This window comes from Mytilus trossulus, chromosome 6 (assembly GCF_036588685.1).
Source record: "Mytilus trossulus isolate FHL-02 chromosome 6, PNRI_Mtr1.1.1.hap1, whole genome shotgun sequence".
Taxonomy (NCBI): Eukaryota; Metazoa; Mollusca; class Bivalvia; order Mytilida; family Mytilidae; genus Mytilus; species Mytilus trossulus.
The window spans coordinates 27,655,936-27,668,951 of record NC_086378.1 but is presented as its reverse complement, the minus strand read 5'-3'; the positions used below and the strand labels follow the sequence as shown (position 1 = coordinate 27,668,951).

At 31.9% G+C, this 13,016-nt stretch overlaps 1 protein-coding gene across 6 annotated transcripts in view; it reads left to right on the top strand.

The window, feature by feature from the left end:
• Positions 1–11,661, top strand: part of LOC134721035 (cell adhesion molecule-related/down-regulated by oncogenes-like) — an 85,522-nt gene extending 73,861 nt beyond the window's left edge. For all 6 annotated transcript variants that reach the window (XM_063583714.1, XM_063583712.1, XM_063583713.1 and 3 more), the window contains 9 exons: positions 2,320–2,484; positions 3,093–3,203; positions 3,587–4,024; positions 4,496–4,905; positions 5,310–5,535; positions 7,850–8,062; positions 8,340–8,578; positions 9,485–9,905; positions 10,536–11,661. In XM_063583714.1, the coding sequence (XP_063439784.1) occupies positions 2,320–2,484; positions 3,093–3,203; positions 3,587–4,024; positions 4,496–4,905; positions 5,310–5,535; positions 7,850–8,062; positions 8,340–8,578; positions 9,485–9,905; positions 10,536–10,645 (2,333 nt within the window). In that variant the 3' untranslated portion in view covers positions 10,646–11,661. The remainder of the gene's footprint in view (positions 1–2,319; positions 2,485–3,092; positions 3,204–3,586; positions 4,025–4,495; positions 4,906–5,309; positions 5,536–7,849; positions 8,063–8,339; positions 8,579–9,484; positions 9,906–10,535) is intronic.
• The last annotated feature ends 1,355 nt before the right edge of the window (positions 11,662–13,016 follow it).

Sequence of the window (13,016 nt, the reverse complement as noted above, 5' to 3'; positions counted from 1 at the left end):
GGGGACAAAAACCAGCCTCTCATTTGTATCATGTTTTCATCCTTGATGATGTGAAATGTATCTTTGTGATTAGAATTGACATTGATAAGTGTTGACCATTAAGTGACCACTGAGATGACCAGATAGTGACAAGAATTGTATGCTTAGTATAATGACAGGTGTTAAATTCAGGTGTAGGGCATGTCAGCCATGATTTAATAGGCCTACCATTCATAGTGAAATCTGACCCTTGTTTTTTAATAAAATTTAATTTCATTAGAAAAATACTGAAGACGATTAATCTGAAATGTTATCTGATACCTTTATATATTAGAAAGTGAGAATAATGATTGCACCCCATGGCTGGCCCCTGTTGATGTGGTTTTGGTATCTACTGGGTGATTGATGAGTTCGCCTGCTATCTGATGATGAAAAATGATAATGTTAGTGAGGGTCCAGGGAGGGGAGATATTTGATTTGATCTTTGTTCAACTTTGCACTAGATCCAAGATAAAGCTATATGGTTACTTCAGTTTTCATATGTCATATTTTAGTGAAACTTGACATGTTGCTAAGTTTGCTTCATCTGGTTTATAATATTTAAATCCTTAAAATTAACAAAATATTTTTTAAATTACAGTTGTGTCAAAAGTCTTATTCTTCCCTTAAACAAAGAAGCTTGTATTTGTCTGATAATCTTTTCACTACCATTTCCAAACATAAACAATGACAGAAAAAAGGTTTAACTTATTTTTTCGTGAAAATAATCTGATGGTTCCATCTGGATTTGATTTCAGAGCTAAAACTTATATTTAAATTTGGTGAAATCAAGACTTCTGAGATTGTAAAATAAAATGTATTAGAAAGGTGCATGTAAAACATCTATTTTATAGATTTGTCAGATTCATATATCTTATTCCTAATTATCGATAAGTTTGAAACACAATATTGCCAAATATATCCTTCTATTTTTGTTACTTTTTCCCATTAATCTGCATGTTAAGGAAGCGTTGCCAGCTTTCCGGATGGTTAATCTATGTTCTTACCCAGAAAACATTATTGTAGCAACTTCAAACAAAAAATAAATGACTTTTGAATTCACTATTTTGGAGAAAAATGTCCATTTATCACATGTTTTTCATTACAGTATAATTACTCACTGTTAGTTAGATGATCATTAAATAAATGGGGTACTCATTACCAATCGCTAATGACTTTTTAACAACAGTACTATAAAAACAGATGTGTACCAACAAAACTGCCATTTTGAACGAGAGGTTGAAGCCTTATTATTTACCTAATGTTACAGTTAATAATATATAACGTGATCAAAATAAGTTGTTCTTGAGTTTTCGAAGAAATATTAATTCCGACATGAATGTGCTGTAATTACCTCCCCTGTATTTTTCACTTACATATCAGAGTAATAGGCTATTAATCCACAAGCTAAAAATCTTGTTGTAGATAATTTGTTAGATATGAACTTATCTTACAAAGTTTGTTTTACAAATTAAATATTTTTAATAGATAATAAAGTCTTTATTTTTTGCAAATTACATATTTTGATAGGATAATGAATTCTTTGTAATTTTGCAAATTGCATGTTTTAATGAGGTATTAAATGTTGTGAAATCATCTATTAAAATCGGCTACTTTAAATATCATTTTGCCATTAAAACCTTGATTTTTGTTTGGTTAGTAAATATAACTAAAATTTGAGTAGAATTATGTATGATATATGATTTTAAATGAACCACCAATTAATTTGAAAGAATATTATTAAACCTTAGGAACAATACATTATATACCTTTGATGGGAGTCTAAGTTTAGTTATCTGCAAACAAAAAAGTTCTTTAGAAGACATTAAATCATCCTTTAATGATTTTCATTCTGTATGCAGATAAATAAAGCAACATAACCATCCTTTTTACTAGAAGGTACAACCACAACAACTAATGGTGACAAAATATGAAAAATTATTTTTGAATTTTTATTTTTCTACATTGACTAGAGGTATAGGGGAGGGTTGAGATCTCATAAACATGTTTAACCCCGCCGCATTTTTGCGCCTGTCCCAAGTCAGGAGCCTCTGGTCTTTGTTAGTCTTGTATTACTTTAATTTTAGTTTCTTGTGTACAATTTGGAAATTAGTATGGCGTTTATTATCACTGAACTAGTATATATTTGTTTAGGGGCCAGCTGAAGGACGCCTTTGGGTGCAGGAATTTCTCGTTGCATTGAAGACCTGTTGGTGACCTTCTGCTGTTGTTTTTTCTATGGTCGGGTTGTTGTCTCTTTGATACATTCCCCATTTTCATTCTCAATTTTATTTTTTTTAGGTTCAACTACTGGCAATGTAAATGTTTACAGACCAACAGAAGTTGAAGCCCACGAAGGAGAGGACGTTACAATAGAATGTGTTGCTATAGGTCTACCTCAACCTGTTGTATCATGGGACAAATATGGCGGCAGTTTACCAAAGGAACGAACAGAAACTATTCAGGGTAGGTATTTCCTACGATCCAGGCGCAGATCCAGAAGGGGGGGGGGGGGTTCCGGGGGTTGAAACCCCCTTTTTTTTGGACGATCAATGTATTTGAATGGGGACATTTAATTGGAACCCCCCCTTTGTCCTTGGTTAGGAACCCCCCCTTTTCAAAATGGCTGGATCCGCCCCTGCAATCCATCAAATTTAACCTTGTTATGTCTAAACTGGCTGTTCTAAATTCCATTGCTTCTTTTATGTGACCAAAATCTGTTCAGATATGTGACCAACTTGCAGCTTTAAAACCAAATTTACAATCAGTTAACAACCATGACAACAACTAATGGAATTTAGTCTAGATTTTGAAATAAAAAACTATAAAACATTGTTTGCCTGGTAATATTTATAAAAAGGCTTTTTTTTACAGAAAGACCTAGTTAAGTTTTACATTATAAAAGTTTGTAGTTCATGGAGGGTATGTTATTGTACTTTCATCTTTCACTCGCCATATATTGTTGAATATTTAAATTTGTAGTTACATAAACCTCAAAGTGAACTAAAATAAGTACCCCAGGAATAATGATAAATCAACAGTAGTCATGATAATCATTTGGTTCTTTTTTGCAGGAAATTTAATAATTAGAAATGTGACTCAGGAAGATACAGGTACATACCTGTGTAAAGTGAACAGTGGCAATGAAGAACAGACTGTAAAGGATGTTTATCTCAAACTAATTGGTAAGTACTAATTACCTGGCCACGGCACCAAAAATTTTGTTTTGAAAATATTTTATTTATAATCCTATTGTAGCAAATTGATCCAAACACTATAGATTATTTGAATACATCAGTTGTAACCAATAAAATGTATCTATATTTTAGTGGATACTAAAATTGTGGTAAAATTTTTAAAGTAGCAAATATTGTTCAAGGTTACTAAGATAAAAAAATGTTTTCTCTTCATGTTTCACGAAAAAAAGGGACAAATATTTTGGAAAAAGGAATGTGAAAAAACCATATCCCAAGATTAACTTTTTGCCCAGTTATTAAATATGTAATATCTTAAACCAGTGGGTAATATAAATGGATGATCTTAAGTGTTCTTTACAATTTATTTACAGAACCTCCAACAGTTACTGCAGAAACTACCTCAGTTACCTTGACTCCATCAAATTCTGTCAAGTTACGTTGTCAGGTGAGAGGTTCTCCTAAACCAGAGGTGATATGGTATCATAATGCTGTCCCAATCTCTAACATTCTCAATGTGGACGAGAATCAGGGAACAACGTACAGCCTTAATAATGTGATCCACGATGATGCTGGACTTTACCAGTGTATGTCCAGTAATGACATTGGTGTTGATTATGCCGTTATTAGAGTGGACATCACAGGTGATCGAATGGCTCCTACAACATCTATCAAAAACAATAACAATCCCAGACAGAGGCCAAATGTCAAAAGGAAAAATGGTAAACGTAGAAGGAAAAATAGGAGAAACAGAAAACAGAGAAAGAATAAGAAAACAAAAGGTCCTCAACCTGTTAATGATGGGCCTGATAGTAAGTCATTCTTTAGTAGAAAAACGGAAAAAAATTACCAACACTACTTTCAAATATATCTCATAAGAGAAGAAAAAAATGTATTTATGTGTTCTAGTTATGATAGTTTCAACATTTGAATATGTGACATGCAATAAGAACTAATTCTCCAATATAGACTGGCTAGCAGAAAAAAATGAGAATGGAAATGGGGAATATGTCAGAGACAACATCCTGACCAAAGAGCTGACAACAGCTGAACACTATTTTTAAAAATATATGTCTGGTAACAACTTATAAAAAAACAGTTTCAAAAGCACAGAGTATTATATTGTCTGTATTTGCTGTTTATCATTTTAAAAGATTGATATGTAATATGAAATAAAAAAAATATAATTTTCTCAACTTATAATAAAATTGCAGATAGGTAATAAAGCTATTTTTCCCATGTTAATTGATAGTCATTGTAATCGTTTGTCTTTATTTTTGTAGCCAATGTAAAACTGGTACCCCCATCAGCACCTGATGTGTACCAGTTATCAGACACGTCAGTCAAGTTGAATTGGACTGTACCAGCCAATGATGGACTGAATATTATATTTTTCCGTGTTCAGTATCGTGTGATCAAACCAAAGAAGAGTCCATGGCAGACAGATGATAACGAGATTCAGGGAGATCGTAGGCAGTATGAAGTCAAGAACTTGGTTGCTGAGGGAACTTTTAAGTTTCGTATTGCAGCTGTGTATTCCAATAATGACAATAAAGCTGGCCCTAACTCGGACAAGTTCACATTACATCTTCCAACATACCAGCAGCCACAGGTTCCTAAGAATCCGCCAACGATAGTAGAAGTTAAACCAATTACATACATGGACAACTATGCTCTCAATATCAAGTGGAATGTAAGTCTAGCAAGTTTTGTTATAAACTAGGTAGTTAGTTTTCTCAATTTATTTTTTCACATTTTTCATGTAGGGACCTTTTAAGCAGTCTTTATAGTGTGAGTTTCTTATTGTTGAAGGCTGTACAGTTGCCTATAAACGCTTACATTCACTTCATTTTAACTTTGTTTGATAGTTGTCTTTCAGGATTGAAGATTATGTTCAATCTGGACAGATGTATTATATAGATGTTTGCCTAGATTTCTATTATTCATGTTGTTGGGTTGCAGTCTATTCTCATATTCTTCACAATTCCTTATATCATATACCAAGTTTTGATAGGTGTCATTGTTTATGAATTTTCACACATGACATGTACATGTTTTAAATCTGTAATTATTTACTATTAAATCCTTCTGTTTCAGTACATCCCAGTGAAGTCATCACCTATAGAAGGATTCTTCTTGTATTATAAACCATTCAATTCTAAGGGAGACTACAAGAAGGAGATGTTGATGCAACCATCAATACGAACTTATCTGGTGGCTGAACTTAAAGCAGCGACAGAATACTCACTTAAAATGCAGTGCTTCAATTCAGAGGGGATGAGTGACTTTAGTAACACAGTAGTCATGAAAACTCAAGGTGAAGGTTAGTATAGATTGTCTAAATATTGTCAGTGACTATACAAGAGGGGTGGTAGGAGTGGGTCCTGATCCTGAAATCCCGGGTTTAAAAACACGAAATCCCGGGCTAAAAAAATACGAAATCCTGAGGTCCCGATTTTTCGAAAAAAAGAATTCCCGGATCCCGAAAGGGTTAATCCCGAAATCCCGAGCTTAAAAACACCCGATCCCGGAGTCCCAAGAAAGGTCCTATCCCCCCTCATACAACAGTTATTAGAACCAATACAAAAGAAAAACAAAAAAATATGGGGTATTCATCTATGACACAAAATCAGTACCTGCACATTAAGAAACATGAAATTAAAAGGAACAGTGCATTTATTGCTGTTCTTCATCTCAAAGTCACAGTGGTACCTCAACAAGGAGAGATAAAAAAAAATCTCAACTCAATACAAATTTAAGACAGCTCCTAGCACAGACTTAAGAGGAATTCTTGGCAAAAATAATTTTGATTGCAAAAATAGTTGCAGTATAAATTATAGAAGTTCAATTACAAATTCCCTCCATCGTTACAATCCAATTTGCTGAAGTTTTGGTTAAGGTAAAAATAGGTTATAATCAGTTTGATGTAAGTATAACATGAATGAATGTATTTTGAGAGTACATACCTATTGTGTAATATGTACATTTATGTTATTTATAAATTGATAAAATCCCTTTAAATAGATAGTAAAGTCGTAAACTCATTAGATTTGAAAGTTTGAATATTACATTGTAGATAAACTTGATTGTATTTCTCTGAATCTTGCACATACAAACCACACACATTGATAGCATGTGCTGTAGACAACAATTTCATCTTTTAAAGATTTTCTCATTTTTACATTCTTAGAAAAAGAATAAAAGCAATGGAATCACTCTATTGGTAGGAGTATGTCTCATCCTGAATACCCGCAAAAAAACCCATTTTTTTAAGGTGGTACCTAACACTACAGGGAGACAACTCTGTAAAGTCAGCTAAACGTTTTAATTATGATGTGTTGTAAAAGGAATATTAGGCTTCTCAATGATCAAAATTGATGTTTGTCAAACTGCTATATAACCAAAGTCAAAGTAAATATTTTGACAAAATTAAAAGAAAATTAAACAAGCCAAATTAATTTTAGTGAAAGTGTTGGGTACCACCTTAAAGCATTTTTTTTCTAGATTCCTATCAATATATCATTAGTTCGGAGAAGGAGAAGTGCATATCCCGTATTCAAAAAAATAAAGGCCCGATCTCTACATTCATAATTAAAGATCAAACCACCCCTCACTTTAAATGTTTTGAATAACCAGTGAAAATTTTTATAAGCACTGATTTTTTTCTTCAAATATACCCATGATGCATCTTAATTTTATGGAGCTAACCAACAGGAGAGAGAATAATAATGGTATATTTGTTTTTGATAGTGACTTTATCAGCTGGAATATCAATAGCAATAGCATTGACCTTTGCACAATTATTAATAAAAAATCAGAATCTATTACTTCAATCAAATAAATAGATATGATCTTATCATCTAATGTTTTATTTCTGTAATTATAAGAGAAATGTAAAGTGAATTACAAATAAGAACTGTAAAACAGTTTGGTGCTAAAACATACATCAAATATTTGTCAGATGATAGACTTGATAGAGGGGGCAAAAAGGTCAAATTGTTTTGTTTTCAAAAATCTAACAAAAAACACATTATTATTTTTTTTATATAGATGAATTGTTGTTACTTTTGATGAGAATACCATTGCTAGACAAAAGATATTATGCAATAGTTTTATTTAATTTAATGGCAGGAAATTTTATGTCAGTGAATGCATAAAGATAACTTCCGTTGTCTGAGTAACTTGAGTAACCCTATGTGACTAGGGGATTGAATTTTTATGTGACTTAACATTGCATCAATCACCCATATCTAAGCTAAATTTTAAAAGGCTCCTTCAGACATATTGAAAACTAATATAAACCAAATAAAAACGCATACAGGTTTTTTTCAAGTATGCTGTTCTTAAAAATAATTGTACAACTTCTATGTAGTTATATTCCCATTCTATCAATGTCTTTATTCCACTGGCATCTTGAAAGCAGATCACACTAACCTACTAACCATTATATGGAGTGTATTGAAGTGTTGTCTCATTGGCAATCATACCACATCTCATTATATTTATATTGTATTCATATTTTTCTTTTTGGTGAAACTGTTCAATCATTATCTTGATATGCAGATAGCCGTATTTGTGTTTGAAGTTAATATGTTTAAAAAAAATCCTTACATGAGATATTAATTTGTATTTTTCAGGAAAGGAACCAAAATTTCCATTCATCCCACCATCCACATCTAAACCACCAGCAGAACAGAGCAACGAGGGTTCACCAACTAAACCTGACAATCAGGCTAACAGTGAACTATTATACATGATCCTGGGAATCGTCTTTGGTGTTCTCATGTTGTTGTTGATTGTTTTTATCTTCATGTGTTGGTGGAAACAGAGACAACAAAGGAGAATGATGGGTAAATTTTAATTAGAAATATTTTTTTTCAATATTTTAGAATATTTCTAGAAACCTTTACCATTATAGGAGAAAAGGAACTAATTTCATTTGTGCTAATTTGAGAATAATTAAACTCCATTATACACTTTTGCTTTAAAGAATGCTAGGATGAGAAATTTCAATAAAAGTTTCATAAGAAAAAACATAATAATTTTCAGAGAATATATAGCATATTTTTAAGGATATTTTTTTCCATTACATCCTTGCTTCAACATATATCTCTGTCTAAATTACAGATGCTATGAATGATGCAGTTCTGAGAAACAAATTTCAAGATCCATCTCAAAGAATTTATGCTGACAGTCTGCGGAAGAAATATGTAAATGGTGGATATTCAGCTGTTCCTACAGTGCCACCTGTTCAGAATGGACAGGTTCAAAATACTTATACAAAGATGAATGTAAATGTTAATCCATTGTCAGAAATGGATATGCATTCAATGAGCAATGGACACACTGGGAACCAACTTCACCAGGTATGTTATAAGGGTCAAAAGGTCATTTAGATAGTGATCAGAGTTCATATGCATTCAATGAGCAATGGACACACTGGGAACCAACTTCACCAGGTATGTTATAAGGGTCAAAAGGTCATGATGATAGGGGTCAAAGTTCATATGCATTCAATGAGCAATGGACACTCTGGGAACCAATTCCCCAGGTATGTTATAAGGGTCAAAAGGTCATGTAGATAGGGATCAGAGTTCATATACATTTAATGAGCAATGAACATACTGGGAATCAACTTCACCAGATATATTATTAGGGTCAAACGGTCATTTAGATAGGGGCCAGAGTTCATATGCATTCAATGAGCAAAAGACATACTGCAAATCATTATCGACGTATTTAATCGCTATGCATGTTATATTTGTAATGGAATGTTTTCAAAGTACCAATTCAAATGAGCTACTCAGAGTCAAATAACATGCAATCTGCTCAGTAAATAATTAGACATCAATGCTACCTGATATTTATTCAGGGTATGAGAGATCATGGTTTGAATATTAGGACAGTCATTCAATATTGAAGTAAGCTTCATTCTTAAAACTTTAAGGATTGCCACTTCTTAATTTGTTTTATTATTGTTTAATTTTCAATACCAAAGAATGTACCTTTATGATGCAATATGTTACATATGACAAACACAGTAAAATATAGATAGAGGAAGATGTGGTATGAATGCCAATGAGACCAAATGACACAGAAATTAACAACTATAGGTCATATGTACATGTATATTGAAATGCTGTTTTAGTATTGCTTGTTAAAAATTTAAATGCATTTAAAAAAAAACATTACATCGACATTCTGCAAATCATTATCAACCTGTATTTTATCGCTATGCATGTTATATTGACCTTTGTTTATGTTTTTTTCAGCAGTCCACCACTTTTGATCCAAATGGCACCTTACCTAGTCAATATAGTGATAATAACAATAAACAGAATCTGGACAATTCATTGGAAGGCAGTCAGTGTCTCAATACTCCAGATTCTATGGGTAGTGGGGAGGCACCCGCCATCCCGCCCTCACCTAATTCTTACAGTGTGCCAATTGGTTACGATCAATTTACAACTTCAGACTCTCAGGAGCAATATTCTAATAAGTCATGTGATCAGCTGGCTGAGTCACATGACACAAACAATTTAGATTTTGTGAAGCAGTGTTCTAATGACAGTTCTGTGGCCAGTGAAAATAGTGTTCATTCAGGAAAACATAAGCGACGACGAAAAAGGAAAGCAGCAAGTAGTGAAAATTCTACAAGAGATCAAGCAACGAATACTGATTTAAGCAGTAATGGTAAGTATATTAAATAATGATAGTAACAGAATGTAAACCATCGAACTGTTTTGATGTGAGAAAACAATTACAAGCCATATAGGAGGGTTTGGATGGGGTTAAATGATTAAAGAATAATGTTCATAAAAAAAAGAAGATAAGAGAATAACGGTCAAAAAAATCAAGATTAGAGAAATGTGTGGTCTAATTTTTTTGAAAATTAGAGAAAACGGGGTGAAAATTAAATGTTTACAGAATAACAGACCCCCCCCCATCCAGACCCTCATATAGGGATAGAAAAAATACAGCAGCATGTAAACATATTTTGTTTTCTTTCTGAAATATGGATTTTTTAGGGTACATAAAGTAATTAAACCATTTTACTATTTGAAAATAATAACACTCTTTTTAGAACATGTATGTTTGACTGATGAGCAACATATTTAACTGATATTTTTTTTATTGTGCAATTTTTAAACTCTTAATGCATTATTATAAAATTATCCTACCATGTGCATCTCTCACCTTTAAGCAACAATTTTTATATCTATATTTATATGATTCATTGGGAAATCTGGTATTATGCATCAAATGTAAATCAGCCACTGTTTTTGCAAAATATTCATCTATATAATCTCAATTTATTTTCAGAAGGAACAATTGAGTCTTCACATGTAAATAGAGATACAAATTCACCAGAAGCATTTGAACAGTGTTATACACGGACTAGCTCCAGTGAAGATTGTGATCAGGTCGTATGACACGGAACTAACCTCAAATAAAAGACTGATATACACAGCTTTTATTCAACAAAACGAGAATAATGTACAGTCTACCTGGCATTTCATTTAATACGAGAATCTCTTCTATGGTGCATCATGTTATTAATACTCAGGATTAAATACTTGTATGGAGTGCATCATGCTATAATTCCATTGGATAACTTTACTGCCAAAGATTGGACATATTTTTGCAGTTCTTTATATAGTAACTGTGACAAATAACCAAAGTTATTTATAGTACCATGGAAACTGTACATCACAAGTAAACAATAATTTGATTGGCTGTGATATAAATTCCTAAACAGGAAGTTACTTGTGATGTGACATTGTTGATTGAAATCCATGGAAAATATTTTCATTTTTGTGAAGTATGAAAATATTTTCTAAAATGAAGTATTGTTGACCCCTGCCAGGTCGTATCGTTGTATACTGGTACCCTGTTAAAGGGTAAACCAGTCCTATAGGGTAAATCTACAGATTGTTATTTGTGCTCAAATGGGTACTTTAATTCAAATTTATACAAGTTTTAAGTTAGCAGAACAATCTTTCTTCACTTCATATATCATTCAGATTCTACCTAATTTGCAGGAGATTTTAATTCTATAAATAGATATTTCGCTGAGAGAAACCATTTGTAATCTCTGCAGCATTTTCAACTAATTATGAATATTCGGGAACAACTTTTCCATTTAGATAATAGCTCTCAATATTGTCATGTTTGATTAGAAAAAGACATTCATGTTTATACATCTTTTATTTAAAAGTAGCATAGCTTAAACATAAACACTAATGAGAAATACTATTCAATAAAGGTTATTTTTAACACAGATCAGACTTAAAAGACATTTGTTGGTCAAAATCATTAAATATTTTATTTTTAACATAGATCAGACTTAGAAGACATTTGTCGAAATCGTTAAATATTTAATTTTAATTTAAGAAGTCTTCATTCATTAAACATTCACTGTACATTTACATTGGGGAGGGGAAAGTAACATTTTTAATTCAATGAAGTGGAGGAAGATTGTGTCACTGTTGTGTATGATTATAACGAGAATTTTCCCTAAATTATATCATTTTGTACATAAGCATTGTTCAGTATTAAATTGGTGTCATTGTTATGTCCCACCTATGCAATATATTATAGAAATGTTAGCAACAATCAATGCACTGATTGACAGTAGGGAAATAATTATGCATTCACTCGTCTTGGGATAAAACCATTTGTAATTATCTTATCAACCTACAATGCCAAGCTCTTGATTCCTTGACCAGCTTGAGCTCTACTTTTTGTACCTTCTTTTGGATTCTTGCTCTTCCTCTTTTTAATTAGTTTTTGATTTTTCAAATATTTAGGCCTCTAGCATCACTGAAAAGACATTAATTGTCGAAATGCACATCTGATGCAGAAAATTTGGACCGTAAATGTTACAACAATGAATTTTCATTTCATAGAACATTGAAGAGTCATTTATATAGTTCTTAAAGAAGCAGATATTTTATATATGAAGTTTGACTTGTCTTCAAAAAATTGCTTATATTGAAAGATACAGATAATTTACACATAAGACATGACACATATCTCTAAAAAGCTCTATCTAAAATTTGTAAAACTGGGTATGGGCTTTGCTCATTGTTGAAGGCTACACAGTAACCTATAGTTGTAAATATTTTTTGTCATTCAGTCTCTTGTTGAGAGTTGTCTCATTGGCAATCATACCACATCTTTATTTACATTTTATGATCATTCAAATTTAAAAAACAGGAGGGTAAAAAAGTCCCTAAATATCAGCTATTTTTTTGACAATATTTTCCTTTGTCAGTCAGTGTTAGTCTTTCAGGGTCTATATTTATTTCTGTCGATGGTGCTATCTATATCGAATGAAGAAGATATTTGATTGTTGCATACAATTCCTTATCTACAAGTTTCCATGTACTTTTGTTGTCAATTTTTCAGGGAAAAACAAGATTTTAAAACAAAATTATGTACTTTGGTACCGGTACTTATTATACCAATTGTTTTTGAAAAAGAAATTAAACTTAGAAATGAAAAAAAATATAAGTTTCATTGTCTCATATGAAGAATTGTTTAGATATTTTTATAAGGTCGAATATTTATAATCAGAAGGATTTTTTTTAGTCTTATCAAATGAAAATAGTTTCTGCTCAAACATGCTCCTTTTGATGCGCTTTTGTTTTAATAAATATATGTCATAAATTGGGGGAAAAAACAAACAGATAAATGATCATTGTTGAAAAAAAATCTTTAAATTACATGAAAACTTGCAGACCAAAATGTTTATAAGGTTGTTAAGAATATAAGTTTGTTGTTGATAGAATGTTTAGGGCA